At 43.8% G+C, this 27,966-nt stretch overlaps 1 protein-coding gene across 1 annotated transcript; it reads right to left on the bottom strand.

The window, feature by feature from the left end:
- Positions 1-242: 242 nt before the first annotated feature.
- Positions 243-23,567, bottom strand: LOC141114018 (protein-tyrosine kinase 6-like). Its single transcript, XM_073607440.1, has 8 exons — positions 23,118-23,567; positions 17,412-17,533; positions 13,857-14,020; positions 11,828-11,999; positions 8,390-8,548; positions 6,036-6,217; positions 4,910-5,063; positions 243-2,264 (listed from the first exon to the last, which is right to left on the bottom strand). The coding sequence occupies exons 1-8, from the start codon at positions 23,351-23,353 to the stop codon at positions 2,017-2,019; spliced, it is 1,437 nt and encodes a 478-aa protein (XP_073463541.1). The 5' UTR covers positions 23,354-23,567; the 3' UTR covers positions 243-2,016.
- Positions 23,568-27,966: the final 4,399 nt, after the last annotated feature.

Genomic DNA, 27,966 nt, shown 5'->3' with positions numbered 1-27,966 from the left:
AGCCACTAGAGGGAGCACATATAATTATGTGCTTATAATATGATAACAGCAAGCGTGTGAAAATCAGATAAACCAGATCAGGCTAAAGGTATACTTCCTGATTCCCTCTATGGAACCTCAGTGCTCCCCCCCCACCTATAAGCCAAATAATAATTGCTGGAGGACTCCCCTTTACATGTATTTCTCCAGTAAGATAACAGAAGTCTATTTTCCGGAGTGGGAGTAATAATCACACACACAGCTCCTCATATCACACGTTTAATATACACCAATACTGAAATATTAATACTTTGTTCCTATTTCAGTGCTTATCTATAGGTAGTGTTTCAGGTTTGGATGGAGTGTGGAAGGGTTAGATCGTCTGTCAGGTTATTATTGCTGTTTCTGTCCCCACTGGGAAGATTCACCCTGTCTATTAATCCTGGTGACCATTGTCTCTGGGACTAAAACTGATGAGAAATGCACAATTTAAAGTTGTCACCAGAACAGGAGCAAAGGGGTAATCTTCCAATGGGGACACTGACCTTGGTGACATCTGTCTAGGAGTGGATTTCCTCTCACTTTTGACTCTTTTCCTCTCACTTCCTGTTGTGTTTCTGAGAGAGGGAGTGAATGGAAATCCCCCCTCAATGAGATGACAAAACAAACCTGACAGGGGTTTAACCCTTCCCTGTGCAACAAAACGTTTTTGGCTTTTTGATAATATATGTAAAGCTTAACGCCATGCTTAATAAATATTGTCTGCATACAAGAGCCACATGCGTTCTTCATTGAATCTCGGGGTGCTTTGTGTACTTCGTCCAGTGCTCTTTGTGTCCCTGCTGGGGAGGTTTCCCTTTCACTTCCTGTCCTGGTGACATGACAGGAAGTGAGAGAAAATCCTTTCCAGGTGGGTGGAATCCCCTATTGTCAGCAAAACATACAAAAGTCATGTGTGTTCTTCATTAAATCTCAGTGTGCTTTGTGTATTTTCTCCAGTGCTCTTTGTGCCTCTGCCAAGGAGATTTCCCTTAACCTCCTGTCCTGGTGACACAACAGGAAGTGAGAGAAAATCCTTTCAAGTCAGGTGAAATCCCCTATTAATTGTCAGTACAACATACAAAAGCCATGTGTGTTCTTCATTAAATATCAGTGTGCTTTGTGTACTTTGTCCAGTGCTCTTTGTGTCTCTGCCGGGGAGATTTCCCTTTCACTTCCTGTCCTGGTGACATAACAAGAAGTGAGAGAAAAGGCTTTCAAAGGGAGGGGAAATCCTCTTATAACTGCCGCCACAACAGGTATTTTTCCCCTCACCTGCAGTTCTGGTGACTCCGGTAAAGTGAGTTTTCAATCACTTCCTGTCCCAGTGACACCAGGACTAATAGAGAGTGGGGACACCGACAGCAATAAAAATCAACGGAAGCAAATGTTGGATACACAATAAATTGTCTCAGTCATTTCATCAGAAGAAGCTCTATAGATATACAGTGTGTGTGCGCGTGTATCTATCTATCTCTATATATATATCTCTCTTTATATACAGTTTATATAACATAAACAATTGTAAACTGCTCTGGAGTCGCCTGTAATCCTGCTCCATTCAAAACATACTCCACACCAGTTGAAATTTCACATCAGCCTGACAGCTGGCTAAAATGAATTGCAGTACAGACAGCCGAGCCAACGCCTCAGCTTCCATGTAAGGATGAAGCCAAGGGTCCAGCCAGCAATGCGAGGAGGGCTCCGTGCATGTCGTCCACACCAGCCATGATGCTCACTTTAGGGCCCATTCACACTTGTGTGTTGTGGCAACACACCGAGACACAGGTGTAAATGGCCCTAAAGAGGCGAGGTCCAGACACAGAATCACAGGCATGGGAAATGTCATTACGCTCTGGTCAGGATGGAGAAGGAAAATTCATATTCAGGTAATAGGTATTCTAGAGAAGCGCTCTTCTTCTCTTTTGAGCAAAGTTGGCCTTTAATTAATTGTCCATCCAGAGTCCTGAGATTTTTATTTTCCTGTCTTGCCATTGGTCAGTGGGCATTCCTCTTCAGCATGGCCATAAAGCCTTTGGGCTTGATGGGTTTGGGGGACTCCTCTGACGGCTCGTAGTTGGCCAGGTTGTCTATGGTGATCTTCAGTTCTCCGAACGTCGGCCTCTTGTGCGGATTGGCATTCCAGCATTCCAGCATGACTTTGTAGATCTTTTCCGAGCAGTTCTCTGGAATGCTCAGCCTTTTGCCTTTCTTGAGGTACTGAAGCAGTTCAGAGTTGGGGATACCTGTGGGAAAGAAAAGGGAGGTCGGTTATGGGGTGGAGCCTCGGCGAAAGCATTTTGCAAGGCTTGGGAGGAAGGTGCTCAGACGGAGCAAGTCAATAGGTGGTCAATATCCTTGCCTTCAGCAGATACATGAATAATGCTGATGTAGGAAGCCTGAACTAGTTTTCCAGTTTTCTCACATGGATCACATTGCTTCTGGAGAGGAAGACAGATGGGGGCAATGTCAGGGGAAGCAAAGTGCTATCTTTGTTCAGGCATCCTCCAGGGTCACTGGGTAAAGAATGCTTCTTCCTGCAGCAGACTGATGACATCATTGTCCCAGACTGCACCTAATCTAGGCACACCTGGCTGGACCCTTAAGAACTACTTTTACATTACCAGAATATATGGAGTTCCCCCAGGTTTTCCCTCCCGGTGGTGGTGGTGGTGGTGTATTAGCAAAGCCCAGGTTCACTTTAAGGCTCTATTCATACTAGTACGACTCCAAAGTAGCAAGACTTTGACGCAACTTTGGATGTGTGACTTAGCTGCGACTTTGACTTTGACCAATGATAATGGAGAACTGTTGCACAACTGTTGCATGTATAACAATCGGTTACGACTTTCTTGCGACTTTTGAGGGTTTACATTGCATTATCTAAGTCGAGAAAACACATATGTGAGAGATACTGAAGCCTTATACACACGATTCGATTGTTGGCAGGGGATTGTCTGTTGACAGACTGTTGTCCTAAATTCTTACCGTTAGTACGCTCCTTTAGACAATTGTTTTCAAATTTTCGTCCAACAAATGTTGGATGAGAGGCTAGTACATTTTCGGCGGACAACGGCTCCACGTCTGATTTTTGTATGGTCAGTACAAAAATCCATCACAGAAATAGTCAAAAGTACAAAACACGCATGCTCGGAATCAATGCTCACCAAACACAAAATTAACAGAAGGGGCCCAAAGGGTGGCGCTCAAGAGCTGAACATCCTCATAATATGTCACTACGTTCATCTTGTCGAACAACAATTTGCGTACCGTTAATATGCAAGACAAGTTCCTGGCACACAGACTTTTGACAAAAATCAGACGCTCGTTTGGCCAACAATCGTATCGTGTGTACGAGGCTTAACGCTCCATACCCCAAAACAAGACAAAATGGGAAAATCCCCCCGAGGGGTTTTTAAGCAGCAATGTTAATGGATCAAAAAACAGTAGCTAAATATAAAAGATCTTTATTGTAAAAATATGAAATTGAATGTCATGTTCCAATTAAAATATGAGCTCTGGTTATATGATACAATACATATTCCACAAAGTAGCGATGTTCACATGATAGAGCAAAACATTACATTGCAGAATGTCAGCCACATTAGTGCCCCAACGCGTTTCGACCCATACAGTCTTAGTCTTCCTCAGGGGGATTATTGACTCTAAAAAAATATATCAAAAGACTCAGAATTCAAAACATTTCATGGTGCACAAACATCTATGTACACAACAATAATATATTTACCGCTAGAAAATGGAATTTTGGAAATAAGATCCTACAACCAGAAATGTAAAAAAGTTAAATGGTCCAGAAGACTCCGTGATCCGTCTCCTCAGAAAGTGATCCAGCCCAGAGGGGCTTGCAAGAAGCCACGCTTTTAACACTTTCAGAAAGAAGGGGAGACGGCACCTGCAGCATGTTTCTAGCGGTAAATATATTATTGTTGTGTACATAGATGTTTGTGCACCATGAAATGTTTTGAATTCTGAGTCTTTTGATATAATTCTTTAGAGTCAATAATCCCCCATCGCTACTTTGTGAAATATGTATTTTATCATATAACCAGAGCTCATATTTTAACTGGATCACAACAATTTCATATTGTTACAATAAAGACCTTTTATAATTATCTGCTGTTTTTTGATCCATTAACATTGCTGCTTAAAAACCCCTTGGGGGAACTATCCCACTTTTACATTGCTGTCTATGGAACTTAAAGTGATTGTAAAGGATCGTTTTTTATTTTTTAATAATAACAAACATATCATACTTACCTCCACTGTGCAGCTCGTTTTGCACAGAGTGACCCCGAACCTGCTCTTCTGGGGTCCCCCGGCGGCTCTCGCAGCTCCTCCCCACATCAGATAACCCCCTAAGAGAAGCGATCACCCGAGGGGGTTACCTTGCGGGCGCGCTCCCGAGTCCAGCATTTGCATCCACAGACACGAATGCCAGACTCGGCCCCGCCCCCCGGCGCCCGCGTCATTGGATTTGATTGATAGCAGCGAGAGCCCTTTAAGTCGCATGACCAAAGTAGTGCATGAACTACTTTGAGGTCTCTGTGACTTTAAGTCACACACATATGAATGGTTATCATTGGAAAACATGGGGTACAACTTGTCATGCAACTTTGATGTCTGAAGTCGCATAACAAGTCACACAAGTGTGAATGGGGACTGATAAGGACCTAAAGTGAAATGATGTGACCCCCAGCCCTCTCGTTCATTGCTAAATTTGACTATGATTACAGGACCACTAAATTCTTTACACGTCTCAGGGAAACCCCTGACCTTATACACATGAAGACTGGTCATGTGACAGAATGCCGGGGCATTTAGTCATGTGATCTGTGATGATGGGAAGAAGCAGGTATAGGCGGATAATTACCTGGATAGGGGATTATTCCCCGGGACATGATCTCATGTAAAAGAACGCCAAAGGACCAGACATCAGACTTTAGGGTGAAGCGTCCAAACTCCAGGGCCTCAGGGGCGGTCCACTTGTATGGGAGCTCCTTAGAATGGGACATATAGGAGTCATCCTTAAAGGAGAAAATACAGAAATTTTTAGCGGTTGACTTCAAGCAGGATGAGGATGTTAGAATTTTTCTTATTTTAACCAACGTGACACCATCGTAGGATCAGTTAGACATGTGCGGTTTGTTTCGTCACCATTCGAAATTTGGACAAATATTTCGTTATTCGGATGTATCCAAATTTCAGAATTACGATAGTAACGAATTTAAATGAATCTGAAATAACGAAATGAAATTCGGCCGAAATTTGAAAACTAGAATGGAATAGAATAGAAAAGAATATAAACGAATAGCACAATAGAAAAGAAAAAAAGAATAGAATAGAAAAGATCAGAGTAGAATAGAACAAAATACAATAGAAAATAAAATAAAATAATAGAATAGAAAAGAATAGACTAAAACACATACATCTCAATTTCCGAATTACAATAGTAATGAATTTAAACGAAACTGAAATAATGAAACGAAATTTGTCCGAAATTCAAATTCGAATCACATTTGAAAACAAGAATAGAATGGAATAGAATAGAAAATAAAGGAATAAAATAGAAAAGAATATAATAGAAAAGAAAAAATAGTAAAATAGAAAAGATCAGAATAGAATAGAGTAAAACAGAACAGAATAGAATAGAAAATAAAAGAATAGAATACAATAGAAAATAAAATAATAGAATAGAAAATAAAAGAATAGACTAAAATAGATTAGAAACTAAGGGAATAGCATAGAAAATACAAGAATGGAACAAAATAGAAAATAATAGATCATAATAAAATAGAAAAGAACAAAATAGAAGAGAAAAAAAAAAGGAAGAGAATATAATAGAAAAAAAATTAATAGCACAGAATGAAATCGAATATAACCATCTCCGAAAAAAGAAAAGAAAAAAAAAACAATAGAATGAAATAGAAAGAATATAACCATTTTCCAAAATTCAAATAGAAAAAAACAATAGAATAGAATGTAGCCGTCTTTCTCACCGGGATGATCCTGGCTAAGCCAAAGTCGGCGATTTTGCAGATGTTGTTCTGGCCAATCAGCACGTTTCGGGCGGCCAAGTCTCGGTGGATACAATTCTTGGCTTCTAGGTAATGCATCCCGTCTGTGACTTGTCCTGCGATATCCAGGAGGCCATCCAAGTTCAGCTCATTCCCTTCACCATCTGAGGAAGAACAAAGAAGATGAGCGATTGGCAGCAAAGACCGGAGACCCAAAAAACAATAAAATACAAAAAAAAAAAAAAACACAAAACATTAAACCCCCCCCCCCCCCTCCCAAAAAAACAAACAATCAAATACAAAACATAATAATAATGCAAAATGATAGCATCTAAAAAAAAAAAAGAAAAAGCACAAAACGATAAAATCAAAAACAAAAACTTGTGCCTGCATGCCTAAGCTAAGGGCAGGTGAATTCCAAGAAGTAAATGCTACATGAATCATCTGCCCTTACTCAAGATGGCCACGGCCAGAAATGCTAGAGGGTCATTTTCGCAGTGATTTCTCAGCAAAATAAAGCATGGAGACATGGACTGAAAAAAAAACAAAACCACAAAATACCCCGAAAACAAAGTAATAAGATACGAAAAAATTAAAGACCCCCCCCACCCCCCAAAAAAAAACAAAAAATAAAAATACAAAATAAGAAATATCCAAAAAGCACAAAACAGTAAAATTCAACATTATATAAAAAAAATAAATAAAAAAAACACAACAATAAAATCAAAAAATAATAAAAAACAAAACAAATATCAAAACAGTAATATGGAGAAAAAAAAACACTACAGAAAAACACAAGCCAAAAAAGAGAAAAACACAATGCAAAAAAAACAAAAAACTAAAGGATAAAAAATACAAAACAAAATCCCCAACAACTTAAAAAATAATAACATTTAAAAATGAAAAAAATACAAAAACAATAGAATCCCTGAAAAAAAACACCATAAAGCAAATTTGAGGTTATTTTGAGGAACTTTTGATGAAGGAGTTGTAATTAATTTATCCAAAATCTCTTGCTGATGGAAAGTGATGACATCTCACAACACATGACCAGCATAGCAGAAAATCTAGTTTATCATCTTGTCAGCTCAGCGTAGAGATACACTATATTACCAAAAGTATTGGGACACCTGCCTTTACACACACATGAACTTTAATGGCATCCCAGTCTGGATGAGAAGGCCTAGCTCGCAGTCTCCACTCTAATTCATCCCAAAGGTGTTCTATCGAGTTGAGGTCAGGACTCTGTGCAGGCCAGTCAAGTTCCTCCACCCCAGACTCGCTCATCCATGTCTTTATGGACCTTGCTTTGTACACTGGTGCGCAGTCATGTTGGAACAGGAAGGGGACATCTCCAAACTGTTCCCACAAAGTTGGAAGCATGAAATTGTCCGAAATGTCTTGGTATGCTGACGCCTTAGGAGTTCCCTTCACTGGAACTAAGGAGCCAAACCCAACCCCTGAAAAACAACCCCACACCATAATCCCCCCTCCACCAAATGGTTTGGAGCAGTGCACAAAGCAAGGTTCATAAAGACATGGATGAGCGAGTTTGGGGTGAAGGAACTTGACTGGCCTGCACAGAGTCCTGACCTCAACCCGATAGAACACCTTTGGGATGAATTAGAGCAGAGACTACGAGCCAGGCCTTCTTGTCCAACATCAGTGCCTGACCTCCACAAATGGTCTTCTGGAAGAATGGTCAAATATTCCCATAGACACACTCCTAAACCTTGTGGACGGCCTTCCCAGAAGAGCTGAAGCTGTTATAGCTGCAAAGGGTGGGCCAACTCAATATTGAACCCTACGGACTAAGACTGGGATGCCATTAAAGTTCATGTGCGTGTAAAGGCAGGTGTCTCAATACTTTTGGTAATATAGTGTATGTCCTGCTAAAATCAACTACATGCAATGGGAAGGGCAGGCTTTTCTTGACAGGGTTAAGCTGGCCATACATGGATTGAAATTCTGTCGGTTCAGCAGGGACCAGTTGACTTGTGTACAACCAGCCTGCCTGTTTTTTTCCCAAACGATTAGTGCCGCTGGCTGTAGCCAGTACCACTAATCACTGTATTCTGACAGCAGGCAAGGCTCACTATCAGAATACAATGCCACAGCGGGAGGAATGACCCCATCTTTATCACATGTGTGGATGAGGGAATCAAGGCACTTACAACCCACTGGGTATGGGCTGCCTTAGACATTGCTCACAACTGACAACACTTAATCTGCCCATACACGTGGCAGTTTTCTGCCAATTCCAAGCCTGGTTCACCTCCAGTTTACGCAATACGTTTTCATTGTTGCACACACGAGAAAGTGAAGGTCCCACTCACCTCTCAGGAAATGCAGGAGGTCCCCTTTAGTGAGGAGCTCCGTCACTATATAATACGGATCCCCTATGGAGCACACAGCATACAGGAACAGCAGGTTCCGGTGGCGTAGTGTCTTCAGAAACGCGGTTTCCTTCTGGAAGATTTCACGGTTGGTCATATCTAGGGTGTGATGGAAGAAGGCTGTGTTAGAATATTTCACGAAGGCCAAGGAACATGATTGCACACTGAGGTTTGCAGGACACACACTGAACAACAAATGCAAACCAATACTTTTCTTTTTTCCTGTGTGGGACAGAGTGGGAAGAGGTTGGAACCCTCGCCACTGGGGACACGGTTCCAAGCAGAGACAATTACAACTATATTTTTCCAGGTGACTACTGTCACGGGAAGTGAAGGGAATGCCAACATTATACAGCTGTCATCAGAACAGGAATACACGGGACATCTTCTAATGGGGACACTTGTACTGTTGACAGCTGTAAGAGTAGGCTTGGGACCCCTAAACATGTTCCACCAACATTCACAAGAATAACAGGTTCTCACAATTTTTCCATGTTCATGTTAGAAAACTTTGACCAAGGAGGAAGGAGAAGGTCTGCACAGACACCACTATGCACTGCCTACCATCTTGTGGTCAGAAGCTGCAGCACTAAGGCTCCATTCACACCTGAGCGTTTTGTAGCTTGAAGCCTCAAGCTACAAAATGCTTGAGGGGAAAAAATCCATTATTCTCCATGGAGATGGTTCACATCTCCACTCCAAGTCACCTGAAGCCCTACGCCTGAAGCTCAAACAAGTTCTGGACCCTTTTTTGTCGCACGAATCGGGCAGATTTGGGCGTTTTTGGAGTAGGAAGCAGATGACAAAATCTAAAAACATAGCAACAAATGATGAAGCAGATGATCATTTTTCCTATTGGCTAATAAAAAAAACCGGCAAAGCTCAAAAACGCAACGCTGTATGGAAACGCACAAATATGCCCGAAAAAACGCGCTACAAAACGCCGGAAGAAACGCTCAAAAACGGTACGCTCAGGTGTGAATGCAGCCTTAGGAACAAGTAAGTAAGCAGTTACTTTTGGTTGCACTGCCCTCTAGTAGTCATTCGTATAAATGACATCCTTCAAAAAATTGAGTGCCATCATACCAAGTCCCTCTATGTTAGGGTTTCTCAACCAGGGTTCTATGCAACCATAGGGTTCCTCTAGCGGAGGTTGCTAGGGGTTCCTTGAGCAATGAGCAATTTCTGTCTCTCAGATAAGTTCCCACTGACACCACTGATCTTTTTAACTATCAATAAGCTGGTAATTCTTCCCAGTGCCCACAAGTGTAAGGATCCTTCTTTCCAATGACCATCACACTAATGTATCATGAGCTGGAGATGTAGCCATTTTTAGCAGGGGTTCCCTAAGACTGGAAAGTAATTTTAAGGGTTCCTCTTTGTTGAAAAGGTTGAGAAAGGCTGCTCTATGTGGGCTGTAGTAAAGCTCAATACACATGCACAGATTGGCTTTCTCATGATTAAGCTCTGGTGGGCGGATGCAAAGCGCATTGGGGGCATGGCCTGGCTTGAGCCCAGGCTGAGACTGTCACATTCTTCTCCATTTAGTGGATCTGCAGCGATGACCTCTCCTTCATTACATGCTGTAGTAAAGCTCAATACATATGCACATATTGGTCCTCACTTCTTGTACCAGCAACCACCCACCCAGACAGTGATGGGGAATCACCCAATAGAAACCAAATCTGTGTCCCCATTGAGGAGATTTCCTGTAACTTGCTGTCCTTGTGACATAACAGGAAGTGAGGGCAAATCTTCCAGACAGCAGTAAAAGTATTACAAAGATTCTAACTGTTACCCACGCAGTGAAAAATGAAGGGAAACGTGATCTTTAGTTTCTCCAGAACTTCCCCCCTTTTTTTCCCTACATGCCCCCCTCTTTCTTTGCGGGGGTCCTGCTTGTCTTCTCCATTTCCTGACTCCTATGTAGTATTCTTTTATACCTTGTCTCCTAATTTTCCATTGTATTGCCAATGTGATCTTACATGGGCTTTACCTATATTTGCCCCTTAAAAAAAATAATAATAAAAAAGGAAGGGAAACCTTACCAGTTATCTGTAGTCACCAGATAAATGTGACCCACAACAAAAATGGCAGGCGCCACTCAAGGCTCCACCATGTCCTCTTGCATGACAAACTGCTAGGAGTGCCAAAAAAGACAGAGCTCATCCCAGCTCAAAACATCTAGCAGGGAAAGGAAGTCATAAAAGTCACTCATCACAGCGAAACCCTGTAAGGAGGTATGACAGCCTCAGCCAGGGCTCCAACCAGGCCAAGCCCCTCAACATATTTCACTCTACCCCCGGATGAATCCTCATGATTAAGCTCCAGGGGCATAGTGAAACATGTTGGGGTGCGTGGCCTGGTTGGAGCCCAGGCTGAGGGTCTCATACACCCCCTTACAGGGTTTTGCTGTGAGGTCCTCCGACTTTTAGGACTTCCTTTCCCCACCAGATAAATGTGTTGTATTTTGGAGGGGTCGGTTGACCATGTCCATTTGGATAGAAATAATTTTTTAGAACTTTAACTTGGTTGAAATGGCCAATGCAGAATAGGTTTAGATGTTGGATCTCCTCATGTCCAAGCAATTGACAGCAAAAAGCAAATGAGCATTCAGTAGAGTAACTCCACCTTCTGGTAAGACCTACCAATGTTGAATTTTTATGCAACCACTTGAAGTTTTCCCAGCCTTGAAGAATTTCTTGACTCAACATCCTTTTGTCCCCTTCTCATGGTGGAGATGATGTATCAAAACAGGAGGTCAATAAAAGGTATTTCTTAAAAATGTTTTGACCCTGCACTAAAAAAGGAATGGAAGCTGGTCTCCAGTTGGACGTTGGTGGAAACTTGGACAATTTTTTTTCACTTCTGTGACTGTGGGAGGCCCTGCCACCGTACAAGTTTAGTCTTTTGGTCTAGAGATGACACAGGATTTTCAAAAGTCCTGTTTGAGAAGCTCCAGCATGTAAGCGAAGAAAGCTTTAAGTTTTCTCTGGGTTTTGTAATTCCGGATCGGGTCTATTAAGAAAGACGTTTGCATGCACACAGGGGCATAGGCCTAAGAACCACTGCCTGTGGCCATGGGACGGGTGCGGAGTGGGTTTCCGGAGTGACAGATAAAGCTGAGGTGGTTATGAATCCATAAAGGGGGCTGAAGGCAGTCCTTTGTTCCGGAGAGGTGGGAGAGCCCTGGGTGCTGGGAGAACCCTATCCAGAGACCAGGAGTGGGGACTGTGCAGTGAGTGGCCTGCAAGCATAGGCTGAGTGAGCCTGAGGAGCCCATTGCTTGGGAGACCGAAGCTAAATATTCCCCATATCACAACCTCCATTATGCCCCCTTGGTTGGCCAACTTAGAGTGAAAGGCTTGTTCGGCTTACCTTGCTTTATGGTTTTAATGGCCACTTTAAACTTCACTCGCCCCTTCCAGTAGCCTTCATAGACCTGCGCAAAATTTCCCGAACCCAGCTTGTTTCCAAGAACAAACTCTTCTCTGGGCCTCTCCCACTCGTCTAGAGGTAGACGATTCAGGTCGGTGGCCGTTGGCTCATCCTATGTTCAGGAGATAAAGATATATAGAGTTACATACAAAGTATAAAAAGGACACTCCATTTAAAACTTTTCAGTGGCAAAATGCCCCTTAGAAGAATTCAAAAAAAGTCTCAGTCTTCTTGCTGCAGCCACTCTAAAGACTATGACTATGTCAACATAACTATTTATACTGCAGGCTAGTATAGTATGTGTTGTTGGGGGCATGTGATTGGTCAAGGGGTGACACTTGGTTCCCCTCATGGGCGGGCCTTATATGTACTATAGGTGTGTCATGTGACCCGTGACTTTGCAGAGTTTCCTTCTGGGAGAGGCCTGCTGCTCTACAGTCCTGACCTCCCTATACTTTTTGTATTAGCTGTTTTATCACACCTTGATAGTATTGTTATATTGTTGGCAGGCATTTTATTTATCGTCACCAGCACGAATGAAAGCCCCAAGTCCTTGGACTTTTGTTTGTCTTGGCTCGGGGAGCTGTGTCTTGGCACTGATTGGTGCATGGTGTCCTTGGAAATGAAATTTTCCTTTAACTTCCTCCTTCGTTCGCAACCTTCATCCACCCCTTTATATGAAGAGGACACGGTCAGGGGATGGGCGTGTTTCTTGTGGGATTTACTATGCGTGTTTTTTGAGTCAACGTTCATAAAGATCCTAAAGCAGATAGGTCAAGGAAACCTTCACAATCTAGATGTCTGAGGCAATCAACACAGCATACAAAATTCAGGATGCAGAACTGTTCTGCCCCACTTCCGTGTATTTTTTATTGTATTTTATTGAGCTTATCATTTTTCTGTAGTATCCTGCCATCTAGTGGTGCTTTTAAGCCATTGCCGCTTATGTGCTTTTGGTATCTTCCTTTGTCCTCCTCTCCTGTTTAGTGTTAGGTAGTTCAGTCCTATGTAGACCCTCCCCATTTCTTCTATGTTCCCTCAGTCACTGTTAGCTATCCCCAGAGACAGAGTGTGGGGGAAGTTATTGTCTTCTTATGCTTCAAAAGACTGGAAAAACATCCTCTTACTACAATTAGCTAAAGTAAAACTGCATTCGATTCAACTGAAGAGTTACAAACAACAATTGAAATTGTGGCACAAACAAATGCTAATGCACCATCCACATGTGTTGGCCTCTACTCCTCTAGATAAATGTGTGTATAGCACATAGGTAGCTCATAAAATGTTCACGAGGAGTTCATAAAAATCCCATTGAAAGTGTACTTCAGTAGGCAGCTCCACCTGAGACAGGAAAAATCTCTGAAGTTACAAAAAAAAGGAACGCAAGGGGGGCGCCAGCTAAGTGCAGCATCACTTAGCTGGTGCCCCCTTGTGTTTCTGCTTCAACTGAAAAATGAAGCTGCCTGTGGATGGTGCCGAGTCAGCAGGTGACCACACTCTCCGTACAGACTGGCTCTAAGAAGGTATGTCAATAAATTGGGGGAAGGGGAACAGCAGGCAAAAGCAATGCACACATAGGGTATATTTATAAAAAAAATGCACAAAGCTCTTTGTCTGCGTCTACATGTAGTCTGTGTGTGTGAATGGGAGGCGAAACTGAATGTTCTCAGGCTATTTTTTCTCCCGCCACTAGATGGCGGTGATGATTATTGTAAATAAATACTTGTTCATCAGCTCCATCTAGTGGCAATAATGCAGTATTTTTCTGAATCACACATTCAATGTGGAGAGAAGATAAACTGATCATTCCATTTTGCCCCCATTCAAGTTTATATCTATCTATCTATCTATCTATCTATCTATCTATCTATCTATCTATCTATCTATCTATCTATCTATCTATCTATCTATCTATCTATCTATCTATCTATCTATCTATCTATCGATCTTGTCCTTAATGCTGTCTCACCTTCAGGCAAGGTTTGGTCAGCATCAGCCCCTTCATGACCGGCTTCTCATGGTAATGATCGATGAGCTTGTTCAGATTCGGGAAGAACGAGCTGGTGTTCAAGTGGTAATCTCCCACGGAGTCCCGCAGGATCTTGAAGTGTTTCACTGTGTCGTTGATTCGCACTGCGATAATGAAATGCGCAACTTTGTTAACAAGAAAGAGCAAAGTAACCATTATTGTTCTCTTAATGACTTTTCCATACGGTTCTGCGTGTTATGGTAATTAGACATGTGCAATTCGTTTAGTTCCAAATTTGTTAAACAAATTTTGAGAAATTAGTTAATTCCGAAATCTCAGAATTTCCAAATTTTTCAATTTCTGAATTTTTGGATTTCCGAAATTTAGAATTTCCGAATATTCGAATTTAGAATTTCCAAATATTCGAATTTCCGAAAATTCGAAAATTTCGGAAACTGAAAAATTCAATATTTCGGAAATTTAAAATTTGGAAATTGGAAATTTCGGAAATTCGATATTTGGAAAATTTTGAAAATTGGAAATTAATGAATTTCAAAATTTGAAAATTCGAAAATAAGAATGAAAATCTGAAAATTCAAAAGAATGAAAATCTGAAAATTCCAAAACCCAAAAATCTGAAATAATGACTAATAATAACTTAACTATTACTAATTATTAAATTATAGGTATTGGAATATCCTTTCAAATTTGGCTGTTGGTGAACGTAACGAGTACAAATTTATCCGAAGTTACAAATTATGTGAAATAATGAATGCCGTATCTAAACAAATGGAATGTAACGATCTAATAAAAATAAATAACAATAATAATAAAAAATGTTATTATTATTATTATTATTTATTATTAATTTGTTCCATTCCATTTTTTTAGATGTGGCATTCATTATTTCGGATAATTCGTATCTTCTGATAAATTTGTATTCGTTACGTTCACAAACAGCCAAATTTAAAAGGAAATTTCAATACCTACAGTATAATTTAATAGTTAGTTATTATTAGTTATTATTTCGAATTTTACTGATTTTCTTTTTTTTTTTTCAGATTTTGAAATTTTCGGATATTTCGAATTTCCGAAAATTCAAAATTCTAAAATCAGAAAATCCAAAATTCTAAAATTTGGAAATCCGAAAATCCGAATTTTCATATTTCCGCATTTACGAAAAAAAGCAAAAAAAAAACGAATGAAACGAAAACGAACAAATTTGTTGTCAGTGCACATGTCTAATGGTAATGCACTCTATACGGAAATTCCCCATTGTATAACATAGGGCAGCACGTGTTTATGCGTGTCAGGAAAGCGTGCCGTCTTGCACATGCTCTCTGCACGCACAGATGTGAACGTGGCCATACATGCTTCGATCTCCTGGCTAAATGTGTGGATCAGGAAAATGTCACATTGTGGCCAGTAGATAGCGCTGATGATCATTGTAACAAAGGAAGGAAGTAGGGAAAAGAGGAAAACAACACCACTGAAGTATAATGAATAAATTGAGTTTAACTAACATTTATTGGATACAAACGAGCATATTGAACGTTATAAAATACATCATTATACATAGCATACAAATATTAATAATCATGATTAGTAAATAACATGATATATTGGCTGAGTAATAAAGTAATAAAAACCATAGTAATTTCATAATATGCATCACTGTATGCTCTGGTAGTTCCATGGAGCCAGTACTACCTGGTTTATGCTTTCCCTCCCATCCCTCTCCTTCCACATTTTTTGCACAGGATTCGGAGAGAGGGGGTTCCAGTCATTCTGGTGGCACCAGCCTGGCCCAGAAGGCCCTGGTTCCCGGAGAGTGTGAGACTGACAATAGACAGGCCATGGACGCTTCCACGTCACCCCGATCTACTGTCTCAAGGTCCTATATTCCACCCCAATTTACAGTCTCTAAATTTGATGGCATGGCTATTGAAGCCAGGATGTTAAAGGACCGTGGCATCTCGGGACCAGTGGTGTCTACTCTAGTGAATGCTAGAAAAGTTGTCACTAGGAAGATCTACCATAAGGTCTGGAAGACTTATATTGCTTGGTGTGAAGCCAAAAAATGGCATCCATGGAAATGTGTGATTGGGAGAATTCTCTTTTCTACAGTCAGCTGTGGAAATCAAATTGGCTTTGAATACAATCAGAGGTCAGATTTCGGCCCTATCAGTATTCTTCCAAAGGCCTTTAGCCTCCCATTCACTGATCCAAACCTTTATGCAGGGGGCAACTCGCTTGCTTCCCCCCATTAGGTCACCTATATGTCCTTGGAACTTGAACTTGGTGCTGTCTGTGTTACAGAAACAACCATTTGAACCTATTAAGGAAATTTCATTAGACTTGCCATCACGCAAACTAACCTTCCTGATGGCCATCACCTCGGCTAGAAGGGTGTCGGAGTTGGCGGCCCTTTCCTGCAGGGAACCGTACCTGCTCCCTCACCATGACAGAGTCGTGTTATGACCTGTTCCATCCACTTTGCCAATTGGTGTCGGCATTTCATTTAAATCAGGATATTCATTTTACCTTCTTTTTTCACTCAGCCTCGTTCGGCGGAGGAGAGACGACTGCATTCTTTGGACGTTGTCCGGGCAGTTAAGGTTTATCTGTCTAGATCTGCGGAGATCCGAGGATCAGACTCCTTTTTTGTTTTACCAAAAGGACCCAAGAAGGGGCAGGCAGCTTCCAAAGCTTCCATTACCTATTGGGTCCGCCAATTGATCATTCAGGCCTACGGTCTGAAACAAAAATCTCCTCCCTTTAGGGTGAGAGCTCATTCTACCAGGGGTGTAGGAACCTCCTGGGCTTTTCACCATCAGGTATCTGTGGCTCAGATTTGTACGGCTGCTACCTGGTCTTCAGTGCATATGTTCACAAAATTTTATCAAGTGGACGTTCGAGCCGCTGAGGATTCAGCTTTCGGCCGCAGTGTACTGGGGGCTGCCGTATAAGTTCTGATGGCTATTGTTTGGCAGGGTGTCTCCCTCCCCTCAATGATATTGCTCTCGGACATCCGAGCAGGTAATGAATATTAGCCTGACTGTTCCGTGGTGTATGAAAAAGAAAATAGGAATTTTACATCATACTTACCTGTTAAAATCCTTTTCTTTGAGTACATCATGGGACACAGAGATCTCTCCTCTCTTTTTTGAGGATTTAGTGCTTGCTACAAAACTAAAGTACTTCCTGTATGGGAGGGGTTATATAGGGGATCACTTCCTGTTCTGAAGACCTTTTGGTCTACGAGTGTCCATTCACCTAATGATGAAGTATAACCCAGTAGGTAATGAATATTAGCCTGACTCTGTGTCTCATGATGTACTCAAAGAAAAGGATATTACAGGTAAGTATGACGTAAAAATCCTATTTTAGTGATAAAACGATGGAGTTGCTCTTTGATGGGACATGTCATAGATTTGTAGAATAACTGACAGATCCGTATTTTTTTTCTCTTTAATCCCGCAGAAAAGATGAAGCCTCAGGACTGTCATGGTTGTTGCCATCCCCTTCCTTCCTATGATCCCCCCAATGAATTACCTGAGAGGGCATAGACAAAGTCCTGCTTCTCGCTTTGGCGGACCAGGAAGGATCCGGTGGTGTTTCCGTCTTTCATCAGCAGCTTGATGGCCTCCGTCCGCGAGAGTTCTCCGAAGAACCATCTGGGGGAGACAGGTACACTTATTATACAGCAGTGTGATGGGGGTTGTCTGTGTTAAACAGAGCAACCAATCAGATCATCTCCTTCCTCCTGTGACACCATACATTTTGGGATGGGAATGAGGGACACCTACAAGCAAATGTATGTAGGTATAGGACACACCCCCTGCCACACCCCCTTAAAAGTAGAATTAACCCCCAAAAAATGGTTAATTAAATCCACAAGGGCTTTTTTTTAACTACTACTATTCCTTTATATTGGCCTTTGGAATTTACAAATGCAGCAATTTAGAAATCAGATGAAAGGTTTAGCACTGGGAAAACACTTTTTGATAAAAAGTGCATTTTATATACAACTCTATAGATCAGACCAAAATGAGGGACAAATGAGGAGGAAAGAGGGACAGAGGGACATTGCTCCAAATCAGGGACAGTCCCTCGAGATCAGGGACAGTTGGGAGATATGGTGACGCTGCGCTGAGAACACGAGACGTGTGATGTATAAGGATGAGCTCCGGCGTGTTCGCACAGCCCACGTGTAGAGCCCGCCAGGAAGTCGGCACTGCACAGCGCTAATCACAGGCAGTCAGACATTTCCCGATCTCTGCAGCCGCGCATCGGGACAATGTCTCACTGCCTGCGATTAGCGCCGACTTCCTGGCGGGCTCTGCACGTGGGGTGTGCGAACACGCCGGAGCTCATCCTTAGTGATGTATTTAGGATTCACCAAAATTGTGTCATTCCAGAAGCTACCTGAAGGTGGCAACACACCTATTAATATGATCATTCAGCCAATTATTTGATGCGACTGAAGCTGGTCATACACTATACAATCTGATTGTACAATCGCCTTGAGATCGGGGTCATATGAGAGCCCAGCTGAGCAATCCGTGACATTATCATACAATCAGGGAGGCCCTTATACTGCACAGCAGGCAGTAGATCTCATAAAGATTGAACAATGACATTGTAATGTGGATGGCCGGTTACTGGTGTTCTGTCGAGAAGTGCTCCCAATTGACTAGTGCCCGCGCATGCGCAGGGCGGAGCCGCACTTAAGCTGATTTTCAGATCAGCTGGAGTGACGTAACTAGGGCACACATCATAGGAGGCATCTCTTGATGGGAGATACCATTTCACGGCCACAATTGAAACCTATACAAACAGCGAGGGGAGACCGTAGTTCTCACATTGTGCCTCGCTGTTGCGGGGCGGCTTTACAATGTGCTGATGGTCCGGTTTTGTCTGTGGTGCAGGGAGGGTTTGCTGTGTTGAACAGCCGGTTTTGTCTGTGTGAAAGGACGGTTGCAACACAGACACAAAACCAGCTCTTCAACCAGGTCACTAGCCGCCCTCCAGCAGCAGCGATGCACAATCTGAGAACTACGGTCTCCCCCGCTGTTTGTATAGGTTTAAATTGTGGCTGTGAAATGGTATCTCCCATCGAGAGATACCTCCTACGATGTGCGCATGCGCCCTGGTTACGTCACTCCAGCTGATCGGCAAATCAGCTGTTGTGAGGTTCTGTACGGCGCACGTGCAGTACATACCGGGCACTTCTCGACAGAACACCGGCTCTAAGTAGATTGTGCTGGTTGTGTCCAGTATTAGAGGGGGGGGGAGGAGGGGTGTGCACCCCTATGGCGGGCAGGCTCTTGAACTCAGGCTTCTCCTGCGGGTGCATTTAAAGTGATGAAGGAAGGAGAGTAATCTGAGACAGGAGGACAAAGTCTCCTCCACTGTGCAAACACCTTCCCGATAATTGCAGCCTCTGAGCCCAGTGTACAGTACAGACCTGTGTGTATGTAAGCCCTGTAATCTGCCTTTATAAAGGGGTGAGCTGAAATATGAGACTGTCAGAGCTGGAAGGAAGGCAAAGGTCCTCTTCAAGCTATTCGTCCACGTTGTATCTGCTGTGCTGGAGCGGATGTCGATATGAAGAAGGATAACCGATAATCACATATCATACAGTGTCACCCGTGTAATCCGTGTTGCTGTACATACATGCACTTTCCCACTCTTTTTACCGGGTAAACATTTGCTCAGAGGCCCCCTTCAATATATAATCACCCGCAGAACAAAGGTGTCTGGGAGTTTGTGTGTTCTGTCTTTTGTCCTCACCTCTCAGGGTGATAATGTCTGAGGATATTATCAATTTAAAGGACCAACCCACCCAACATGGAGTTCCGTGTCCCCCCCCCCCATCCCATAATTCCTTCCTCCTGCCCCTCTCGGCAGAAAGATCACTTCCAGTCATCCTATTACTTCTCTGTTCTATCAAATAAAGCAGTGTTTCTCAACTCCAGTCCTCAAGGCGCCCCAACAGGTCATATTTTCAGGCTCCCCATTATTTCGCACACGTGATTTGATCAGTTTCACTGCCTAAGGCCCCTTTCACACGTGTGCGGCTTGTCCTGCGACTTGGGAATGCAAAGTCGCATGACAAGTCGTACTCCATGACTTTCAGTGAGCAGCGCTCATATCTGTCCGACTTCAAAGTAGTCCCTGCGCTACTTAGGTGACTTGAGGTCCCTAGACCACAACATTACACAGGCATTGCTTCAAGTCGCGTTAAAATTGCGCGACTTTCAGGTCGCACAAAGTGTGAAAGGGGCCTTAGTAATTACCACAGCCGTTTCATCTGAGTGAAATCCTGAAAACATGACCTGTTGAGGACTGGAGTTGAGAAACACAGAAATAGACTATACTGCATGTCCAGCAGATCGAATGCACTGCGGGGAGGTAGGCGGAGCTGGGAACTCAGGGGGCGGAGATCTTACCAACACGGTCCTCAAGAGATACAAGGAGGTGCATTTGTATCCATGTGATCACATGACCTAAGAGCCCTTTCACACTGGGGCTGTTTGCAGGCGCTATTGCGCTAATATTAGCGCCTGCAAACCGACCCGAAAGTGCCGCTGTTGTGTATCCAGTGTGAAAGCCCCGAGGGCTTTCACACTGGAGCGATGCGCTGGCAGGACGGTAAAAAAAGTCCTGCCAGCAGCATCTTCGGAGCGGTGAAGGAGTGGAGTGTATACCGCTCCTGCCCATTGAAATCAATGGGACGGCGCGGCTATACCGCCGGCAAAGCGCCTCTGCAGAGGTGCTTTGCGGTGGTTTTTAACCATTTCTCGGCTGCTAGCGGGGGGTAAAACCGCCCCGCTGGTGGCCGCATACCGACGGTAAAGCGCCGCTTACAATAGCGGCGCTTTACCGCCGACGCCCGCCCCAGTGTGAAAGGACCCTTACCCCAGTGTCATTATATCTTATACTATTATTACTAGCAGTAGTAGTAACAATGATAAAAGGATGTAGTACTATTATTATATATTATGTAATTGTTTGCTGCTATTATTTTGTATTATTATTTTATAGTATTAAATGTGTTATTAATAATATTATTAGTAGTAGTAATGAAATATTATTTATTGCAATATTTGTATTATTCTTATTATTATTAGTGGTAATATTTTATGTTATTCTTATTATTTTGTTTTATTAATAATAACAAAAATAATATACAGTATTTTAGTAGTAGTAGTAGTAATAATAATAATAAAAATGATAATAATAAAAATATTATTATTATATATAAGATTATTAAGATAGAAGAAATATTAATGATGATAACAATCTTACTACTACTAATAACGATACTATTTATTATTATATTTAATATTATTATTTTATGATTATATTTTATTTTTATTATATCTAATATAATAAATAGCATAATTATTGTTATGATTTTTTTATCATCATTATTTTTTCTATCATATTATTCATAAATATAATAATAATAATCAAAATAATTTTATAATCATCATTATTATTACTACTAATTATAATATTGTATATTAATATTAAAATATATAATAATAATATAAAATAATAATAATAATAATAATAATAATAATAAAATATATAATATACCTCTTCTACTACTACTGCTACTAACATTAATACATCTTCTTTATTATTATTATTTGCAATAAGAATACAATATGACAATAATAAATATTATCTAAACCTCTCTCTGTAATAGGAAACATTCTTTGGTGTCTCCCCCTACAGGTGCACACACGTCACATGGAAGTGATCTTCCTTTTTTTCCCGTATAATGGGCGCCTCCGTGTTTGCTTGTATGTAGCTGGGAAACCACACAGAAATTTCTTTTCCTGCTACACCTTCTTACCAGAACTGATGGAGACTGCACACCTACAATTTAAAGGATCTCTCCACCCCAATGTTATATGTCAGTTGTAGGTGGAGCTGGGTTTGCTGAGTCACCCTATTTCTCGTATGCCTTGGATGTAACAGTGAGATCTCCCTGACATCATTCCTGACTCTGCTCTTGCTCCTGCTTGAAACTCAGCACAGGGATGGTGGGAACCCCTCATAATGGGCACAGCAGGTGTACAGACCTGGGAACTCACCACAGGGATGGTGGGAACCCCTCATAATGGGCACAGCAGGTGTACAGACCTGGGAACTCAGCACAGGGATGGTGGGAACCCCTCATAATGGGCACAGCAGGTGTACAGACCTGGGAACTCAGCACAGAGATGGTGGGAACCCCTCATAATGGGCACAGCAGGTGTACAGACCTGGGAACTCAGCACAGAGATGGTGGGAACCCCTCATAATGGGCACAGCAGGTATACAGACCTGAGAACTCAGCACAGGAATGGTGGGAACCCCTTATAATGGGCACAGCCAGTGTACCGACTCTGGAACTAGGCACAGGGATGGTGGGAACCCCTTAGTGGGCACACCAGGTGTACAAACCTGGGAACTCAGCACAGGGATGGTGGGAACCCCTCAATGGGCACACCAGGTGTACAGACCTGGGAACTCAGCACAGGGATGGTGGGAACCCCTCATAATGATTATCCTAACAGTGCAGTGTAATGTAAACTTGGTTTAATGTTGAACCCTAATTGGTGGTGCACTGAGCCCCCAACTCCGATATAGAATCACAGATCCAAACTAGTAGATTTCCACTGCTGCCTACTTAGCAAAAACAGAATGCATGTATAAAGAACACTTGATGACTATGTTGTTTCAGTCTGCTTTACACTGCAGCAATCTGGCTTGCCCTGTGACAGGTTCACTTTAAAGGGAATCAAAGTAAAACACTTCAAATAAAAAGCTGCCCTTAGCAGTGATCGCTCAGCTTTCACCTGAAGCTTCTCGCACAGCCTTTTAGCTTTATGACTCCCTCTCTGCACAGAGAGAAATAAGGAGGTGTGCATTGCTGACCTGACCATGTTTGTTGCCTGGCTGTCTGTGGCTTCAAGCATGCGACCCTTAAAGTCAGGAGAGAGACCTGGGTACTTGGGTGAAGCTGCTGGATCAATATGACAGCCTGGTAAAGGAGAGGTCAGCACTGGCTACAGGGAACATGAAAACATTCGCCTTTTTATACTGCAGATTACTCGGCAAACACAGCTAATACATCAAAAGTAAACACAGTTTCAGCCAATGCTATAATACTGTGACCTCCACAGGCACCTTTCTTTCCTCTCGTTAAAACTCTTCGCCTACCAGACCTTTATTTTAAAACCCCCAAATCTTGGCACTTACTGCTGCTCCTCCACCGTCCCTTCCTCCGCTAGGTAATTCATAGGCACATATCCCCGTTCGCCGGTTTTACCACCGATGGCGTTGATCCTGTCCACCAGCCACCAGTCCCCTGTCTTTTCCACGGCTTGGAAGCGGTCGCCGGCCTTGAAGCTGAGTTCCCCTGTTGTAGAGCCATTGAAGTCCCACAGGCTGACATACCTGTGTACTGGCATTGTCATAATCACATAACCGTCCATATCAGAAGCTCGGGTCACAATGAGAGTCCTGGCAGCTGCATGGGAAAGTCAGATGGGAATTTCCCGTGGAGGAATCACTCTTGGAAGACGTAGGGTGTGAAGGACTGAAGGCCACAGGAATATGTAAATCTTACCGGCTGGGTCAGTCTTAAGTAATTATCTGGGTCACCAGCGCCGCGAATTCTACTTCCTCATTGTCAGCGTTACACCTTTCCAGAGAGGAGGGAGGGGAGCAAGAAAGTCACCGGCTTACCTAACTTGCTTCAGGACAAACTGGATACAATCTGCGTCTTCTGTAATTAAGCGTATCTCATTTTTTGTTTGTAGGAAATTGGGAGTATCGGTGATCTCTTTCATGATGAATGGGGATCTGTAATCCCCTAAATGACAGATTCCTGGGAGTTGTGCATGAGGATCTGTCATTCCCTACATCAGGGGTATTGAAATAAAATTCATGGAGGTCCGATCAGTAAAATTTTCTTCCAGCAGAGGTCCGAATCGCATGTTTGTGAGATGTCTCAGATCCTTCCTATCACAGCCCCCCTCATTTTATATCGCAATCTTGTTCTCAGTGTCCTCAGTCCCTCGCACACCAGTCACCCATTTCACATTAGTTTCCCCTTGACCTTAGTGTCCACTGCCCCCCTTTACATCATATCCTTCCGCCCACAGCACTGGCCCACTTTAAATCACCCCCCCCAGACCTGTCCCCCTTTACATCTCCCCCTTTAAATCGCATCACACCCCCCCCCAGCACTGCCCCTCTTCAGACCTCCCTCCACAGCACTGGTCCACTTCAAATTAACCCCCCCCCTGCAGCACTGCCCCACTTTACCCCCACCCCAGCACTGCCTCCTTTACATCTCCCCATTTACATTACATTTCCTCCTTCACGTCCCTCCCTCACAGCACTGCCCCTTTACATCTGCCTACCCACAGCACTGTTCGCTGAAAAAAAAAATTACCCCCCCCCACCAAGCATTGCCCCCCCATCACATCTCCCCCCACCCCCCACAGCTCTGCCAGCTTCACACCACACCCCATAACACTGCTCCAATTTTTTCCAACAGGACTGCCCCCCTTTACATCACGTCTCCCACCCCCCCACATCACTAACCCCTTTCACCTCTGCCCCGTCTACATCTTCCCACCACAGCACTTGCCCCTCCCTTTACATCTCCCCCCCTCACAGAACTGCTTCACTTTAAATCACCCCCCACCACCACACACAGCTTGCTTCAAATCACCCTCCCCTGGCAGCATTGCCCCCCTACACATCACATCTCACACTGCCCCTCTCCTGATCCCCCTCCACAGCACTGTCCCCTCCCACATCTCCCACCCCCCCGCCCTCCACAGCACTACCCCCCTTCAGATCTCCCTCCGCCCCTTCTACATTTTCCCACCACAACACTTGCCCCTGCCTTTACATTTCCCCCGCTTCTCACAGAACTGCTTCACTTTAGATCACCCCCCCACCACAGACAGCTCTGCCCCCCTTTAAATCTCCCCCCCCCACAGCGCTGCCCGCTTTAAATCCCCCCGGCAGCATTGCACCCCTTTACATCACATCTCCCACTGCCCCCCTCCAGATCTCCCTCCACAGCAGTGCCCCTCTACATCTCCCCACCACAGACAGCTCTGCCCCCCTTTACATCTCCCCCCCTACATCGCTGCCAGCTTCAAATCCCCCCCAGCAGCATTGCCCCCCTTTACACCACATCTCCCAGTGCCCCCTTCCAGATCTCCCTCCACAGCACTGCCCCCTCTACATCTCCCCACCACAGCACTTGCCCCTCCCTTTACAGCCCCCCCCCCACAGCATTGCCCCCCTTTACATCACAACTCTGCCCCCTTCACATCCCACCCCACAGCACTGGCCCAATTTACATCTCCCTAGCACTGCTCCCGCTTACATCTCCCCCTTTACATTAGACCTCCCTCCCACAGCACTGCCCACTCTACATCTCCCCCCCACAGCACTTGCCCCTCCTTTTACATCTCCCCTGCCACAGCACTGCCCCCCCCCCACAAATCTACCTCCCCACCAAAACTTTCCCCCCTTCACATCATCCCCCGCAGCACTGCTCTCTTTAAATCTCCCCCCCATTTGCCCCCCTTCACATTACCCTCCACCAACAGCACTGCTCCCCTTTCACATCACCCCCCCCCCCATAATGTGCTCTGCCCACATCACATCTGCCACCCCCTTCAAATTACCCCCCCACACACACACACAGCACTGCTGCCTTCACCCCCTACTCCCCTTCACAGACATGTCCTGTTGCCTACCCTACACAGAGCAGAGAGCAGCTGGAAAAAACAGCAGCACTGGATGGGGGGGGGCTGCCGAGGTTAACTTTACCTATTAACAACCCAGCGATTGGTTGCTAGGGCCGCTCTGTGTCCTAACTACCAATCATCTGTTTTTTAATCTGGAAAATTAACCAGTGCCTGCCACTCTCACATTCCTATCCCCTGCTTCCCGCTCTCCATGCTGCTTTGAGAATGACAGCAGTGGAGGCCAGGAAGGAGGAAAGCTCCTAAACGTCACGACTGCAGATCCAGTGGCTCGGTCTGGATCTGGACCACGGTCCACCACTGAGAAAACTCAAAATTTCCACGCTAGGGGGAGTGATATGATCAAAGCACAAAATATAATATAAAATATATATGTGTATATACGGTGATCAGTCTATAAAGACATCCAAAGTGACAGTGATCAGTCCATGAAGTCCACGAAGAAATCAGTTCATCAGTCCATGAAGAAATCCAAAATAAATGAAATGTCCATGAATATTCGTGTCTCAGTGGTAATAAACGACTAAAACACCAGGAGTGCACCTTCCACAGTGATGAAAGAAAGGCTGTGCCCTTACCAGATGACGACTCCACATTATATGAGTCTAGTAAAGCGTGGGTTCGTACAATGCATAGGATCCGTCCTCTGGATGTAGACAGGATGATGGAGATATCAGTTCAATATCAGCTGTCGCTCACACCTGGCTTCTGAAGCTTTGGGGTGATGTCACAATATATATGTATTGTGCTTTTGATCATATCATTCCTTCTAGTGTGGCAATTTTGAGTTTTTATCATTTTTACACTATTGTTCTGTTGTGTGATTGCCAGCTGCTGTTTTGATTATTAAACCCTTTCATCTGCGCAATTACTATATATATTTTTCTATTTTCCACCATGTAGTGATGCCTGCCCTAAATCATAAATACCTTGGGGGGGGGGGGTTGGTTTACAAACAGAAGCTGGATGGGGATCTGTCATCCCCTAACTGACAGATCTTGATGTTGTCAGTGAGTTTGGTATTATAAAGGGGGTGAACACAGATAAAAACTAATTTAGAAAGGTCAGGGATGTGCATGGACACTAGGGTTGCCACCTGTCCCGGATTCACCCGGGTTTTGAATCTTGTGTCCGGGTTTCAGGTCGACTGAAACCTGGACACATTATTCAGACCAGGCTGTGGCTCCCCAAGTAACCAAGACACAAATCTTTTGCCATCCGGGAGCTGCGGGGCGGCTGTCTGGGGGCAGGTTCAGCATCACTGGGGGGGCAGGGTGATGATGTCAGCAAGAGCAATTCGGCCACACCCACATTTTTCTGTGGCACGCTATGCGCACTTCATTACTACGGTACAACGCACTACTCCCCTTGGGGCACCCAAAGGTGTCCCAGGCCGCTAGAGTGTTTGGGTTTGGCTTGAAGAAAAGGTGGCAACCCTAATGGACACAGTCACATTTGTCTGTTTAGATATGTGGTCTCCTTTCCTGGCACTGTTGTAGAGAGCTTTTACTGTTCCTTCTGTGACTGTACTTTTCTTGTAAGCCATTCAGGAAAACTTCACATATTATTCCTGCTGCTTATGTGTTGCCCAGAGATTGTATGGATTGTAGAGCAGTTTTGTGTACATCCTCTTTCTTTATGTTCGTCAGAATTAAAACATAACATTTTACTAAATATTTTTCTTGGTTTTAAGTAGGGTTGTCCCGATACTAGTATCGGTATCGGCACCGATACCGAGCATTTGCCCAAGTACTTGTACTCGGGCAAATGCTCCCGATGCTTCCCTGGTACCTTGACAGTCAGCAGTGATTGGCGCGTGGGGGAGTTACAGGCTTCTCCACCCCGCTTTCAGCTGTTTTAGTGAAATCTATACATCGGTGATCGGTGCTTGTATCTCCCCCACACGCGATCACCGCTGACTGTCACCGCATCTTCCATGCCCCCTCCATTCCGCTGTCCCCGTCCGTTCAGCTGTCCCCCTCTGTTCCGCTGTCCCCCTCTGTTCAGCTGTCCTCCTCCATTCCACTGTCCCCCTCCGCTGTCCCTCTTGGTTCTGCTGTCCCCCTCCGCTGTCCCTCTCCGTTCCGCTGTCCCTCTCCGCTGTCCCCCTCCATTGTGCTGTCTCTTGTGCTATCTCTCTCGCCATGTCCTCCCCCTTCCTTTGTGTATGGACAGAGTCAGCTGACTCTGTCCATTCACATAACTGAAACATTGTAATCTCCTGTGATTACGATGTGTCAGTTTATGAATGGAGAGGAGCCGCTGTCTTCTCTCCATTCATTTTCAGTGCAGCTGAGGTTGCAGAGAAAGGG

This window comes from Aquarana catesbeiana, linkage group LG12, assembly GCF_042186555.1.
Source record: "Aquarana catesbeiana isolate 2022-GZ linkage group LG12, ASM4218655v1, whole genome shotgun sequence".
Lineage (NCBI taxonomy): Eukaryota > Metazoa > Chordata > Amphibia > Anura > Ranidae > Aquarana > Aquarana catesbeiana.
The sequence above is the reverse complement of the archived record's forward strand: the minus strand, read 5'-3'. Positions and strand labels throughout refer to the sequence as shown.